This window comes from Dermacentor andersoni, chromosome 4 (genome assembly GCF_023375885.2).
Source record: "Dermacentor andersoni chromosome 4, qqDerAnde1_hic_scaffold, whole genome shotgun sequence".
Taxonomy (NCBI): Eukaryota; Metazoa; Arthropoda; class Arachnida; order Ixodida; family Ixodidae; genus Dermacentor; species Dermacentor andersoni.
In genome coordinates, this window is record NC_092817.1 from 77,462,534 (window position 1) to 77,477,873 (window position 15,340).

The 15,340-nt window shown below is 42.9% G+C and overlaps 1 protein-coding gene across 7 annotated transcripts in view; it reads right to left on the minus strand.

Annotated features, from left to right (window-relative positions):
* Rab3-GEF (Rab3 GDP-GTP exchange factor) overlaps positions 1 to 15,340 on the minus strand; it is a 124,127-nt gene that overhangs the window by 44,363 nt on the left and 64,424 nt on the right. For 6 of the 7 annotated variants that reach the window (XM_055073939.1, XM_055073942.1, XM_055073938.1 and 3 more), the window contains 4 exons: positions 13,720 to 13,807; positions 12,857 to 12,949; positions 12,280 to 12,461; positions 2,785 to 2,952 (listed from right to left, as the gene is read on the minus strand). In XM_055073939.1, the coding sequence (XP_054929914.1) occupies positions 2,785 to 2,952; positions 12,280 to 12,461; positions 12,857 to 12,949; positions 13,720 to 13,807 (531 nt within the window). The remainder of the gene's footprint in view (positions 1 to 2,784; positions 2,953 to 12,279; positions 12,462 to 12,856; positions 12,950 to 13,719; positions 13,808 to 15,340) is intronic. The other variant, XM_050183254.3, reaches the window with a different exon arrangement.

A 15,340-nucleotide genomic window follows, 5' to 3' on the forward strand; every position in this document is an offset into this window, starting at 1 on the left:
AATTAGCAGTACTGTATCAGTCAATGATCATGACAGTCAGAAACCAGGTCAACACGAGAAAATAACATGTCATGGCAAGTGCAACCACATGAAACAATTTGGTTTGTCCTCTGCCACCACTTGTCTGTTTGTCACCTCCCATTCACTTCACTTGCTGCTCAAGAGCAGTGTACACCTCACACAAAAAGATGAGTGTGAGAGTTAAAATGGCTGCCTCGATGACAGCAGTAATTTGGTGAGGATAAAAGGTTCTCAAAATAGATTCCGAGAAGCCTAAGGTTTTCACGGATGGCATATTGGGATTTTCCTAGGAACTCAGATCAAACCAAGCCCCCAGCCCCTTCAGTTTTTGTTCAAAATTAAACACTACAAACTGCTCACACATACCACCCTGTACATTGATGCTAGTTCTATTTTCATTAGCCTTGAGTAGGCACCCTTGCCTATTCAGTGAGCTTATCGAATAAAAGACTGGCATTCATATTCATTACAGCACGAGTAGCTCAGACACAAGGTCATGTGTGTTCATTTCCATTTTACTGAGCTTCAAAAAACTAGACTACTGCAGTGAGCTTGCCTGTGCTTTGATTGCTTTTGCAGGCCAGGTCAGGATGCATTCTTTGGGCTACTGTGCTTCACTTATGCGTGTGCCATGTCTTCTGCCACTGCCAGCTTTCTCATGTTAACCTGGACCTGTAATGTGCTTTCACATTCTTGCCATGCCATGAGACCAAAGCCAAAGTGCGAAAATTGCATGCCAAGAAGCAGGCCTAAGTTTTCAGAGAGGAAACTTCTCTCTAGCATAATAGTGGTACAAAACACTGTATTAATGCAACACGCACATACACAAGCACACAACACACACATGCAGTAATATGCAGGGCAAGTAATTGGAAAAAGCACCAATCGTGTTGTAACCTAAATTTTTAAGAAAACGAAAACGACTACCATCTACTCACTACACAGCACCAGAAATGTATGGTACCAAATAGGGGATTTTTTTTTATACCCACACAATGAACAATAAAAGAATTGTGATTACAATGTAAGCTGTTCACAGCATCAATGGTGCTACTTTGGTTGCTTACACAACAAACAAGACACTGCAACAGCAAATAAAAATGCACTGCACAGTGCAGGCATAAATGCCAGGCACCAGTGCGCTAAAATCTTTCTATGTTACGTCAACTGGCAGACAATGTCATGTTATTTCCCACTGTGTTACTCCACACCATAGCTAGAGTGTTCTCCAATTGTCTTTGATTGAAGCAGTGTGCACAGCATACAAGTGAGAAAGAAAGATGATGGCATATTGCTGTAATTCCTTCTTTTGTGTATAGTGCTTACTGCTTCAACAAGAGATTAACCATCACCAATTAGGTAAAATATCAGTCTGGTGCCCTAAATGACGTGTCAGAAGAGTCTGCTCATACAGAAGGATAAGCCATGAAAGTGTTGCAACTCCTCTATCACAAGGTCGGGGACGATATCCTACTTTGCATTGTACCGTGACAATTCTCAAGGATTGGCATGCAGAACTGGCAGTGCCTTGAAGGGCCCCTCATTAGAACTGATTGGAAATTTTGGTTATACAGTAAAACTTGTCAAGCGCAACCGAGGAATCATTTTCCTATAAAATTTTTCGAAAAGGGTTCAGTGATGGCCGAGATAAAAACAAATGAAATTATGGGTTGCAAGGAGGCACGCAGGTAATCTACCCTCCCCACAGAAGAGGCTCTTTCCTATTACCTAGACTAGAATGTGCAAGAAACATTCCTTTCCAGCTTCCTTTCATATCAAAACTGAGGGTCACTTCCTTTTCTCTTGTCCCAACTCCCACACCATACTGCATTTTTTTTGCTCCCTTCTTGCTGTGTGGCACATTTGCTGAAGCATTGCTACACACACATTGTCTCACGGAAATCCCCAAGTTGTTTGCACTGTTGCTGGCTGTCTGTGTGTTTCAGGCAACAAGCACATGACTTTGTCTTGCTGGCGGTGTGAGTGGCACTTCTGGGACCTAAGTGCTGCACATGTCTGTTTGCAATGCCTGAAGCTGGTGAGGGACCCTTTAAAGCAATGTACAAGCTGTAAACATTGATAAGAGAGGTTTCATGTTATATTGTTTCCATCATTAAAAGTAGCTTGAGACTAGACAGCATAGTGTAGAAGAAGCATTTATTCACTAATAACAACGATAAGGCTCAAGTACTCATTCTCATCCTTCAATGCTCCAGTAAGTACTGCCCTCTTTGCAGGGGTCCGATAATTTCCCAAATGCAAACACAACTAGCACCCCTCTAAGAAGGTTGAAATATATGCGAGATGTTCTTATAGTGGACAAACGTGACATGTATCAAGTGAAAAATTAAGTCATCAACAGCTTATGATGATCAGCTCAATTTCCACAGGGATTGGTGACCAGTTCTGCCAATTTTGTTCTATCTTTAGAAGTTTTGCAACACTAGAGGCATGCTAAGAGTATGCATTACAATATTTAATTGCTTACTACAGTGTTAGCTGTACACCTTGCCTACTTTGTAATAATAAAAAAGCAAAAGTATAACGTTACGGATTTTGCCCAAATCTGCTATTTTTTGATGCCCTCGAACTACAAACATAAAAAAAAGAAAAGAATAGAAAGTATTGAAACAACTGTAAGTACACATCTGGTCACACTTGAGATTTAGAAAGATATGCACAAACTGTCTATACCCAGGCAGCCACATGCCCATTAGGCCAACTACCACTACGAGGAAGCAGCAGAGGATGCTTGGTACTCACGCCGCCTGCTTCCACCTCACTGTCAGAGACGGTCGAACGAAAGGAGGCGTTGCTTCCACCACGCGACTGGCGAAAGAAGGCAGGGTTCATGGTCACGCTGCCTGTATCGCTGACATTGCCGCTGGGCACCGTCAAATCCGAGCCCTGGCTTGTGCCGGCGTCCGACACCTATGCAGGGCCACCCCAGACACAGGAGCGGGCGCTTGTTTCACATTATGTGCTACGACTAGGGCTCACTCTACCCATCACCACACAAGTGCCAGATAGGAAGCATGAAGACGGGAAGCCCAACGACAGCAGGCAGAAGTTACCAGCCCAGCTGAATACATTTGCTCCCGCGTACAGTAAGAACAGGTGAAATACACAGAGCCTAAGAAAACACAATGCTCCTCCAGAATATATCTCCCACGTCACTGGGACGGATTTGAACCTGCTACAGCTCAACTTGAGAAATTCAGGGCTTTATCTCAGTGTAATGCAAATGCTCTATCATCATGGCCACTGAACATGAATTGACTTAAAAAATGTCTCTAACCGTGACTGTTCTCTTAATTGCTGAGGTGGAGATCAAAGAATCCATGCCTAGGTTATTCCCTGTAAGGGACATTTCAAGAGAGATTATTTTAGCCTAAGCCATTATTATGTGCCTGCACCCAGAACTAACAGCAGAACAACAATATCACTGCATGCAGTAAGCATAAAATTTTGTTTCTCAAGAAAAAGAATTTGTGCATATGAAACCAAATTGCTCCCACCATTTTGCATATTTCAGGCAGTTCATCAAATTTTCTGTATAGTGAATTCCTAGATTTTTTGGTCTTTCCAAAAATCAACTTGTACTGTGGTGAGAATGTGAACATTAAAAATATCATAGTGTTCGTTGAGATTAGGGGAAAGGGACACCTCCTGCCATGAACATCATAACAATTTCACTCAAGGTGCAAACAAACTATGCCACCATGGAAGAGAAGCCATCTGCCAGGCAGTCTCCCTCCCAAGAAGTGACTAAACACAATACAGCTTAGCTTGAATGATATGATGAAAACAGGCTTATCCAGCATGAAATGGATGATGACCATGCCATCACTGCTTACAATTTAAATAGCAAAGCTACAAAATAACAAATGTGCCATGACAGTGGCTTTCAGAATCCTGTCACTCATGCTTGTTCAAGGCTTTTTTTCAATAAGGTTTAGAAAGTTAACAGTAATTTTTGAGATCAAATTGAATATGAATTGAATAGTGCCAGAAGTGAATCAAACTGAATACCTTTTGAACAATGAACACCTGTTTTAACAAATAATACAAAACTATGTTCACAGCCTTGTATATTCACAATGTTAGCAAGCTTCTGTGCTTATGCTGCAAATTAGAAGCACAAATGATGCATGAGAAGCAAATAAGCAGTTTCGCATACTCAGGGCCCTTTGGTGAACGTGAATGATAGTGGTATGGCCAGAAAAGTCTGGTTCCCCGACAGATGTATAGCGCGCTCTAAGCATATGTAACTTCTCATTTTATGTCTACTACAGTCGCAGGAATGAAATTTATTGCACTTTAACTCTTATTTTATGTCTGATTGTGCACAGTTGATGCTTTAAAACATTAAAAAGACTATTCGAAAATTATCTCCACATACAAATGGTGACTATACTATCCAAATACCAGGTTGAATTGGACAAACTTCTATTCATTACTTGAAAGTTTCGAATATTCGCAGACCCTTAGTCGTAATGATGAAGTGGCTGCCATCAGATGGTTAAGTTCGCATCAGTTTGACTGCAGAGCATGCTCTGCAGATTGACTCCTGAGACATAACTAGAGGTGAACAAATACAGTGGAGCCCTGATTATAGTACTTGAAGAAGATTATGCTTGAAAACATCACATATGTATGTGGTCCACATCACCCACAATGACCAGTTACAGATACGGCACCCAACCTCACGTGATGAGAGTATGTGAAACTTTTTGGACCCTGATATTATTAGGATTACAAGGAGACTGCAAAGTAAGTGTCATATTGACAGATTTACAAGAATACTTTAATGCATGGTACCTGAGGCCTTCAGTGGTTCCTGATTATTTCTTAGGTGACAACAGATTGCACACTAAAGATCATTGCATCCACTAAATGAAGATTGTGAAGTTTTCAGCAGTAGCTCTCTGCACATTGTGTGCAGTCATCCAAAAGTGGAGGCTGGCCATTTAGCATGCGCACAGCGATGTAAGGTATGACAGCTACAGCTCACACAATGCCAACATGAAATTTATGGGCATTCAAAAGCTCCTGATTGCATCACATGGGCCATTTTTTAAGTGATCTGCATATCGTACATGAGGCACTCCTGAATGCAGCCACTCAATGTATTTCAGTGGGAACACGAAGCACTTCACGTGGCACTCGTTCAACTTTGAAAAGGCACTCAGAATGAAGCACAAGGTGAAGTAGGGAGATGGAACACATGTACCAATGACAAATTTCCATGTTTGCTGATACCATCAACTTCACACTTCTTTAGCTACCGCTGGTTGTTCTTTATACAATTTAGAAAGAAATGAAGAACCATCTGTCTTGTTACAAGAATGGAAATGCTGGAAAATCCTAAGCAGAAAGCCATGCAGACAAGCTCAGCAGTGTCTCAGAAGCATATCTCCCCACTCAAGAAGCAAGTGCAGTCAGTCAAAGCAGCACCAACATGGCACACACACTGAGGAAAAGCACATTTGACATTACTAATGCTTAAAAGACAAATGTAGCTTGAAAGAAAAGGGGGTGGACATGAGACAAGCACTGTTCTTAATTGTTTGAAATATTTCACAATGTCACCATGAAACCTTTATACATGATACGCAAACACACAGATGCATGAACGAAAACAGAAAAAATGAAATGTTTGACTGTGTGATACGCATCTTGAGGAATCTGATTTCTTTCAAGTACAAAGAAACAGAAGGCTCAAAAGAGGAGAGGGCTGCGTAAATGAGCCTTCTGTTTATTTGTGCACAAAAGAAATCAGATTCCTCAAGACATACACATTCAAACCCGTTTATAATGAACTCAATGGTTCCGTGAAAAGTGATCATTGTATCACTAGTTCATTATATGTGGGCTCACCCTTCAAAACAAGAAAAAATGAAGGACACTTAAGCTAGCGACGGTAGTTACGATTTGACACCATTTGGGTCCTAAAATCGTACCTTTAGTAGCTTACTTATTGTTCCCGGCACTTCATCACATCTAGAAGAATGTTCCCGTAATGTCATCTAAACAACAAAATGCAGCATCATAGCTCTTTCAAAATGGTGCCTGGCCAGTTTTGATCACCTGTCATTTCAAAACTATGAGCGCAGCTGATGCAATATTTTCCTTGAGAGCTTGTTATATATTTTACTATCAGCGGGACACGCGTAGATTCTGAATATGATAGCAAAGCATTCTAGTGGGCTGGAAGTGGAAACTGCTGCGGCATGCCAGCATTTTGCAGAGGTCTTGCCATTACGGCTTCAGCGTCAGCCACATGCATGGAGAGGTGCGAACTTTCACATTTTCTGTGTCACTCAAAAAAGTATGAAGTTTGAAAGGTAGAACGCTATTACTATGTTTAGCAGCAACAACGTAAACAAAGCATTGATGAACCGCGATCTCCCGCTAACGGCGTAGTAATGCCCACCGAATCTAATGAAGAGTGCCGCTATCCCGACCTCTCGATATTGCACATGGAACAACATGGAGAACTGCGCAGAAACTAAAGTGCTGCCATTGTGCCTCACCCTGAAGCATGCTTGAGACATGCCTTGAAAGCATGGTTACTCTAGCATAGCTGAAAGAGTTGAAAGCGAGCTACTTTCCTCGTGGCTACTGAAATCTGCATGCGGTGCTCGCCCAGCTTGATGGTCGTATCTCCGTCGCTGTTGGACTGGAGCAGGGGGCATGCTGTCATGCGCCCACTTTGGTCACAATTCCGTGCTTCAGAACTTTGTGTACTCCTTCCTTTTACCACAACTGGTTTTGAAGTGTTTGTTGTAACAGTAAGGCCCCGTGGAAAACATCCGTCATATCTGGGTGCAGTTTCATTACGCAGGGTTGGAAAATTGTAAATGCACTGAAATATGTTCGTTATAACCCATAGAACATTATATCTGGGATCATTATATGTGGGTCTGACTGTAGCACATAGTCAAACTTTTCCTTTTTCTTGTTCTCATTAACACATCTGTGCATGCGCATATCATGTGTACCTATATGTATATTACATGACAATATTGTGAAATAAACAGATGAGAATAGCACTTGTCCTGTGTCCACCCCCTTCTCTTTCATGGCGCGTGTTTTTTGCTCTCTTTAATAATGTCAAGTATGCACCAACTAAACCCTCTACAAGTCCTCTTGAGAAAAAGCACACCTTACAGGGGATTGAAGTAGCGTGTTTGTCCTTTGGAGGCTTACTAAGCACGCGACAGTGCATTGGACTCTCACGGGACAATGCCTGACTCCCTTTGTTTGCTTCATCATCTACTATCACCTTGATGCAATCGCAAGGCCAGAGCCTCACTCCTATGCCAGTACCTAAACTCAGGTTTGCAGTGGTAGCTACAGAATGTTGTACGATGCTGGTCTATACTGATCTAACACAGTGCAACCTATCATTTTATAAAGCATTGTTTGTAGCTATGTTTTCTTGGCCCATGTTAATCGTTGGCAAAATAAGTGCAAACACATAAAGAAGGAATGGTTAATTGAGGCCTCACTGTACAGGTGTTCACAACGTAGCCCAAAAATGCTGGTCTACTGTCCCAACGTAACACTTGCAGTGCTGGAACACACTCTGCAATGCTAGTTGTGGCTTCCCTGCTGCTAAAATAAAGGCCTCCAACGATGTTACTTTATGCATTACTTTTTGCATTGAAAGAAATAGCCCATTAATATTATTGTGTGAGGAAGTTTAACTTCATTAAAACAAGGTGATAGATTATGTATTTCTATGGGGATTTGAAGAGTAATTTCATTTTGTTATATCGATTACATTGGCACATGCACATTTTTTTTATATGTCTACTGTTGCCACAATGTGACACTATCATTATATCCTGTTTTGTTAAACAAGGTTCAACTAACTGTACAAATATTGCGCCCAATAAAAGAATCAAGAGTGATAACATCAAACAAAAATGAGAAGTTGGAATTTTGGAGCAATTTGTGTTCCACAGCAATGCTTATTCTACATGTACAAGAAAGCCAAAATGGCACACCATTAGTATAATTGGATGCATTGATGCTTTAGTGTGATAATATGCATGTTTCACATATGTGAACGTTAGGTGACTGGATTTTTCTAACAGAGTCACGAGATCCTAACCATCAGAGCAAATAATGCAGTCAAAACTGTACCAGTACTCCATGCATCCAACACCCAAAATATTTTCTACAGGTACTACTCTCAGAACAGAGTTTATTACATGTTTACTATGGGAAAGTACAACAATATAAGTAAAAAAAAAGCTTACTTGAGTACCTCACAGATATTCAATGTCCAGCATCTTAATTGAGGTGCCAATAATTTATTAAATTATCACATAGTGTGCAGGCAAGCTGCGGTGAAAAAGAGGTGCTTTTTCCAAAACGTGTGCATGACATAACAAAAGTTTTTTTCGCTCTCTCCCTCTTTCTCAAGTCAGAAACAAAGGTAGAGACAAAGATGAGGTGCCACAAGACAAAGACCATGCAAGAAAAGTAAGCCTTGGTGTGATCATGTGTAAAAGAGATCACTGGGTGGTTACAAAGACAGTGTTGCACCAACTTTTCACAGCACCAAAAGCCACAGTGATAACAGTGCAAAAGGCACCTCCAAATGTAGAGGGGAAAAAAAGAAGCAAAAAGTCTGGAAATAAGCATGCTCTGCTCACAAGGCATGTGTGCCAAGTTAGGAAATACCACTTAGGTACAAGAAGCTGTGACAATGAATAAGACATGCAAAAGGTGCCAATAACATGTTGCCAGAAAAAAAGCTTTCACTGGATTTGGCAAAGTACCTACTTGCTGCATTGTACAAGGTAAACTAAGTGAAATCAAATCATGTCCATCATTCTCCAGCATCAAATTTCGGACAAGAAGTCAGGACAAGCCTTTACGCTACAACAATATTTCTTAGGGTGCTATCCCCAAGTATCTTCAAGGGTGCGGAGGAGTCAGCACGATCTGCCCTATAGGAGGCACGTAACTGATGAGCAGCGTCTACTGAAGATGCAAGACATCTAGAGAGGCATTTGTGGTGACCTATCAGCATGTAGCTGCACTGTCTATATTGATGCAGATGAAGTTGAAATCAGGAAAAGTTAGTGATATAGTGGACTTACTAGAACTCAACATCAATGGGATCTGTCCTCAACAGAACTTAACAACAGCACATCATTTCTGAAATGCAACACTGCCTTTTTCTATGATTATGGGCAACAAGTCAATGTCACATTTTTCACATTTTCTGGCCAAAATATTAGGTCAGGCACCTATATATATTTCAGCGTCTACAATGCACCAAACTCGAAGGCTATCCCTCAATTTGCAGCTGAGTTCACGGTGTCGCATCAATTTGCTGTGCTACAGTGTACAAGATAGTTATGCTCGGCTCTGCTTTCTCACACCTGGTGCCAAGCAGCATATTTCCTTTCACACTTATCTCTACGGTAACTACACAATTTCCGAGGGCTGAACAAAATGTCGTCTTTACGTTCGCTCTTGTGAGTCAGTCGTCAGCACTGACAACGGGCAAGCAATGGATGCCACACTGCAGACTAGCGTTGAAAGGATTCTTAATGTAACAAGCTTCAACCATGATGGTGACACACCTCTAAAGTGTACAACTTGGGAAGCAGAAGACCTGTTCCAGTCGGATGTTGGCACTCGGGCCGGTTCATTATGCGCCTGGAGTCATGTCGTCTACAGAGACCACTCAGAACATGCGGTTGTCTTCAGAAAGCTCAGTGAGGGCTTGGTATAGAGGGGCCTCAAAGCGAGTGGGCTTGTTGCGACACTCCGTGGGGGCCTCAGTATCTACACCACGTAGCAGATGTAGGTACATGCTACTGTGTGCAATGTTTACTGTGTGCACAACAGGACTGAGGTGCGCACTTGCATTCGTGCACTTCAGTCTGGCTGTGCTACGTGGTGTGGATCAGCTTTGTCCTGCACCAGTTTGAGTGATGGATAGTAGCCACATCCAAATTGCACATCTTGAAGCACTGTCAAAAGCTCAATACGAAGTGATGTCTGCCAAGGCACCTGCCAGGAGCAACCAGGAGTGAGCGCACACTGGCAAGTGTACGTGTGGTCTGACCTTAAGTTTCGCAAGGTTCGATACTAGTTAAACTTTCAAAACTATTCAATACTAGTGAGACCTAATGGCTACAGTGTGGCCAAAGCTTATATTCTTCATGCTCGGCTGTAGGTGGCCGCGGCCGAGCATGAGCACACGATAGTCGGCTTCTTTCAGAACTTATATCATTCTTACTGAAATTCGAAACGCAATTTTTCGCTTACTTCATCCTGTTTATTAAACTGTGTCAATAAATATATGCAGTAACGGACAGAAGAAGTGCAGTGAATTAAACACCCTTACATTGTCATGTAACCGACACTTTTCATCCTTGACAGCTACCGCCATGTTTGTGACATTGCGAGCGCAGGCGTTGCACTGAGTCAAAATGAAACTACTGTTTGTCGCAAACACTGCAGACAAAACTGTGGTCGCTACCTATGAGATCATAAATGGTAACTATGCAGTTATGAAGGCTTGCGGCTGATGCAGTGTTATGAGCAACAGTAACCGCAAGAATAAAAGCTACAAAGGCACAAATAGGCATGAAGCGTTCCGGGGTTCCTATCGTTCACATACTATTTCTGCTGATGACTACGGCTATGTGGACTCTGCTGCTTCATTTCAGTTGGATGCTAGGGCCATTCTTGCTCTTTCTTGTTGCACATTTGCAGTGCTCTGCGCTTGTTCACCTCCGAGAGTTGTCCGAATCAAATGATGTGCTGCCAAACATGTCCAAATTAAGGAGTTTGATTCCATTAAATAATCCGTGCGCCTGCCAGGGCCAAAGAACGTGTTGAATTATCCAATTTCCTGAATTAACAAGAGCCAAATTAATGAGGTTTTACTGTATCAGCCAAGAGCAGCCGTCTATGCGAGTCTTGCATATGACAACAAATGCAACACACCAGTGAGGAGATGCAAAACCGGTGAGGAGATGGCCTCGTTTGAAAAGAGAATGTTTGAAAAAAAGGTGATTTCGTGCTCCGCTTGCAAACTCCGTACACCGCGCATGGCTGCAAAATTTGGCTGGGATGTTCACAGCAGCGTATGTTATCTGTGGACTGTTTCTTAGAGCGCAGCTTTTAGGCAGCCGTGCCTGCGGTGAACATTGGCATTCCCGGTGTAACTGAGAGAACAAGCGCAGAGAAAGACAAGAGCAAATGTGGTGCACAGCGGGAGACAAAAAAGTGCTCAAAGAGAGGAGGAGACATGAGGGAGGAAAGCGGACAGGAGGGTGCAGCGGAACCATGAGGCAGAAAGCGAAGAAGGGTATGGCAAAAGTGTGAAAAGTGTAGTGCGGCGATGGTGGCTATGAGATGGCACCCTAGTAACGAGTTGTCTGGGAGGCTTGTCGGCGGCAGCTTCTGTGAATCGTGCCTACGCGTCACCCACGCACTGGCCCCATGCGCTGGCTCTCACTATCTCCAGATTAGCGAGGCAGTGGCGCCTCACTTTGCTCTGTTTGCAATGTGCTGCATGGGACCGATTGTCCACGCCAGCCAACATATTGCGAAATGAAAACACATATAGAGCGGCGCTCAAATTTTGCATTAAGGAGTACAGTGATGATACTGGCCTTGGCCATTTCGGAGCATCTTTCGGAGCAGGCAAAAATGCTTTTCGGAGCAGTAAAACTGGCTTTCGTAGCAGGCAAAAATGCCTTTCGGAGCAGTAAAATGGCGCTTTCGGAGCAGGCAAAATTGCTTTTCGGAGCAGTAAAACAAGCGTTCGAAGCGGGTGTCTGTCCGAGTATCATAATCGTCAGTGAATTTTTTTCACCAAGCCCAAGGGTTGGTTCAGAATCCCTTTAATAGTGTGCATTCTAGTTTTTTGTACCAGAGTCAGATAGATTGTGAGTAAAGAGCGACAATTTCACATCTTCCTTGACTGTCCAAACACACAATACTTCAGTAGGATAGGCCAGTAGGTAAAGAAAATGAAAGTTTCTGAAGAACCACAGCTTGTCGCTTGAAGTTTGTTGTTTCAAAAGAAGCCTGGCAGCTCTCAACTCCAGACCCAGAGAACAAGCTCAGTGCTAAAGATAAGCATGCACACCTCACCACATGGCTGACAAGTAGCAGGAAAAGGACACAACAGACAGACCATACGGAAAAATGAAAGGCCAAGATGGCAGAGAAAGGCGAGAGAAAAGCATTGCGGGTTGCATTCATTTGTCGTACCTCCGAGTCGATGCTCGTCAATTTTGAGAGGACGAGCTTCTTGGCATTGAGTAGCCCCCGGAACATGTCTGATGGCTCATTTGAATGGTCGATGCTGCCAGTGGAAGGGATGACATTCATCTGCGGTGGTGGCTGCTGTTGGTAGGGCAGTGGTGGTGCGTGCTGAGACATGTCAGTCAGGCCTGAATCGAAAAAGACCGGAGCCAATTTCGTTTTCTCAACAGCACACCATAAGCATGTCAGACGAAACAGAAAAGCTTCAAAATAGGACTCCCGACATCTTTGTACTCGGCCACACAACTCACATACACCCTCCCTCTTTCCTTAAAAAAAAATCTGCACTTGAACCCAGATTAATATTTGAGAAACCAATGTGGTAAGCCTGAAACCAATAGCCCTAGAAAACCTGATGCCCAGTGAAGCACAAGGCAGTCACTACATTATAAATTACTGATTAGCCCAGAATATTAGTCAGGTGTTACAGACAAATAAATGGTGCACCAGGTTTCTGCTTTACTATTTCTTTACACAATGAAGTTTTGTGCAAAAGAAAAGCAGAGGTGTTATGCAGACTCACTGAAACGATGATCCACAAGAGAACTGCGATCGAAAGAGCCTCTGTCATCTCTCTGTGGAGAAGCATCCACAGGGCTGTTATTCCCATAAATGTCTGCAAGACGAAGAAGAGCACATTAAGGAAATGACCAGGTACAAAAAATACTTCGATCTGAATTTTTTTCCTTTTCAGTGAACAAATACTTTAGCAGTGCCATACTCATACAGTGGCGAATTGGGGATGGTAAACTTCTATTCTGGCATGCAGGCTCAGTGTGCAAAGGTTAAAGAGAAAGTCCGATCAGTTGTCTGTGCAAAAAAAAGTGAATTCACCTTTTGCACTGTTTCAGCCATGCATAATCGACCCAGTTTCTAATTTTTTCAGCTAACACAAAGAGTTGGCAGCCAAAAATACACAGATATGCTTGCGAAAACCGAATACACCGATCGGCAAATGACAGCGGGAGACTGATCCTTGCAAAACACGGCTGCAGATCTGCTGCCGAAGCAAAGCATGTCTTGTGGGAGTGTGCAGCTTTGGAAGAATGCATGTGGCCTGTGTTAAACAGGTCAACCCCACATTGCCACTAATACAAATTCACAATCAATTTCACCTAAGAAATTAGGCTTGCGGAAGCCTGGTAAATGGCAGACATATGGCAATTAAGTTCACCAGCTATAAAATTCTTCATGACAATTCTGCATGGAGGTCCTCTTCATTACATGATGGCTTGATAAAAAATTATATCTGTATTCTTATGACTGTGGTATCTAGCTTCCCCTATCCCAACATTATGACAACAGCAGGACCTGTGGTACCTAGCTTCTCCTGTCCAGTAAAAACTGCCAGAACAATGTAATTACTTGTAAAATTGCCATGCTCACCAGATGAAGACGTTGTGATGTCATCTGCTCTCAATGAGTCTCCTGGGTGTCTGTTCAAGTGTTCACCACTTCCAAATGGTGTATTGTCCTACAAAATTAAATGATAACACACAGCATTTATGGGAAGCCAACTGACCTTGAACAGCAACCAAGTGCTACACTGTTGTGACCCAGCAAATTATAAGCACTGCACTGCAGTGTAGTAGGGTAAACCATCGATATAATAAACCTCAATTTATAAAAATTCACAATGTAACAAACTATTTTCGTTTCCCGATCTTAGATGCATTCAAAACCATGTCTTTTTCTTTGTTATTTAATTAAGTAATTTTGTGCCGCAGTTCCGAATTAACGAAGTGTTCAGCCATTTCAGTCATGTACTTGGAGCCTGTATAGCTAGTAAATCTGTCAAAAAAAAAAAAAAATATAGTTGGCAGAAGCGCAAGTTATTTCAAGCGTCCTTCCGCATTAAAATTTTGAGCAGCAAAAAAGACCTCAAAGGTAGGAAACACCTCTGTGCCATTTGTCCTGTTAGTAAACAACTTGCGGAGGTGCGGGGCACATGGTAGCTCACAGTGCTTGAGAAACATGAGAGCTGAAGAATCCTTCTGCGCAAGGGGGGGATGAGCAGGGAGTGAATGCGTGGTAGTGTGACCACACGCGTGCTAGAGTGGGCAGGAACATGCACCTATCTCCTCGCATGCAGGCCACACACAGTATCTTGGAGGTAATCTGCGGCAGTTGCAAAGGTCGAGCTGATATGGTTGGTGCTTTAATGCGCATTATGTTCCCGTGCATCCAGTGTTGGCGGTGGCATAATCTCAAGTTTCCGAGACATGGTGCGAAGCCTTTGCTCGCATTGTGACAGTGAGTTTGTAGTCATAGAGTGGGATCTGTTCATGTTTGCCTGAGCACAACACACTGATAAAACTACGAACTTTACTTTGTGTAAATGACTCTTTGTTATCGCCATTAATGCCCTTCTTGTAAAAATGTAACTTCCTTTTTGCTCAGGACGAATACTCGTATACAGTAATCCCTCATTATAACAAAATCGCCTTACTCGAAATATTGCTTTATACGAAATTTCTTCTGGTCCCGACCCAAACACATGCATTTTAAGCCAGATTACTCAAAGCGCACGAAGAGCTTAACTGGCCTAGAGCAAAGTGGCGAGCGAAGGCACCCCGCTGCCAAGCGGCGGCGACCTTCTTACGCATGCAGTGTCAAATCAATACCGCTGACGAACTAGTCTCATGCAGGCCCAGAACAGGCCACAAAAGTATCAAACCCATGACCCACGACTGCCTAGTAACAGGTACCAAGTGAGCGCAGAGTGCTCCCAGCTGTTTACTGTGGAGCAAACGGAAGCTGTCAAATTCAATAATGCAGCACGCCTGAACCGCTAATCTCTGTCGCAATCGCATCGCTGGTGTCCCCAGTGATAGAATCCACATGAAAATAAAGTTTTTCTGATGCTTTGCGATGCCCGGAAACCGTGGTCTCTTGCATGCCGAAAAGTGGCCAAAAGACCACGGGCAGACTTGTGCCGTAGCATTCCATTGGGTGCGCTCAATGAGCAAAGTTTTACTGCTCTAAAGAGCACTTCTGGCGCTGAAAC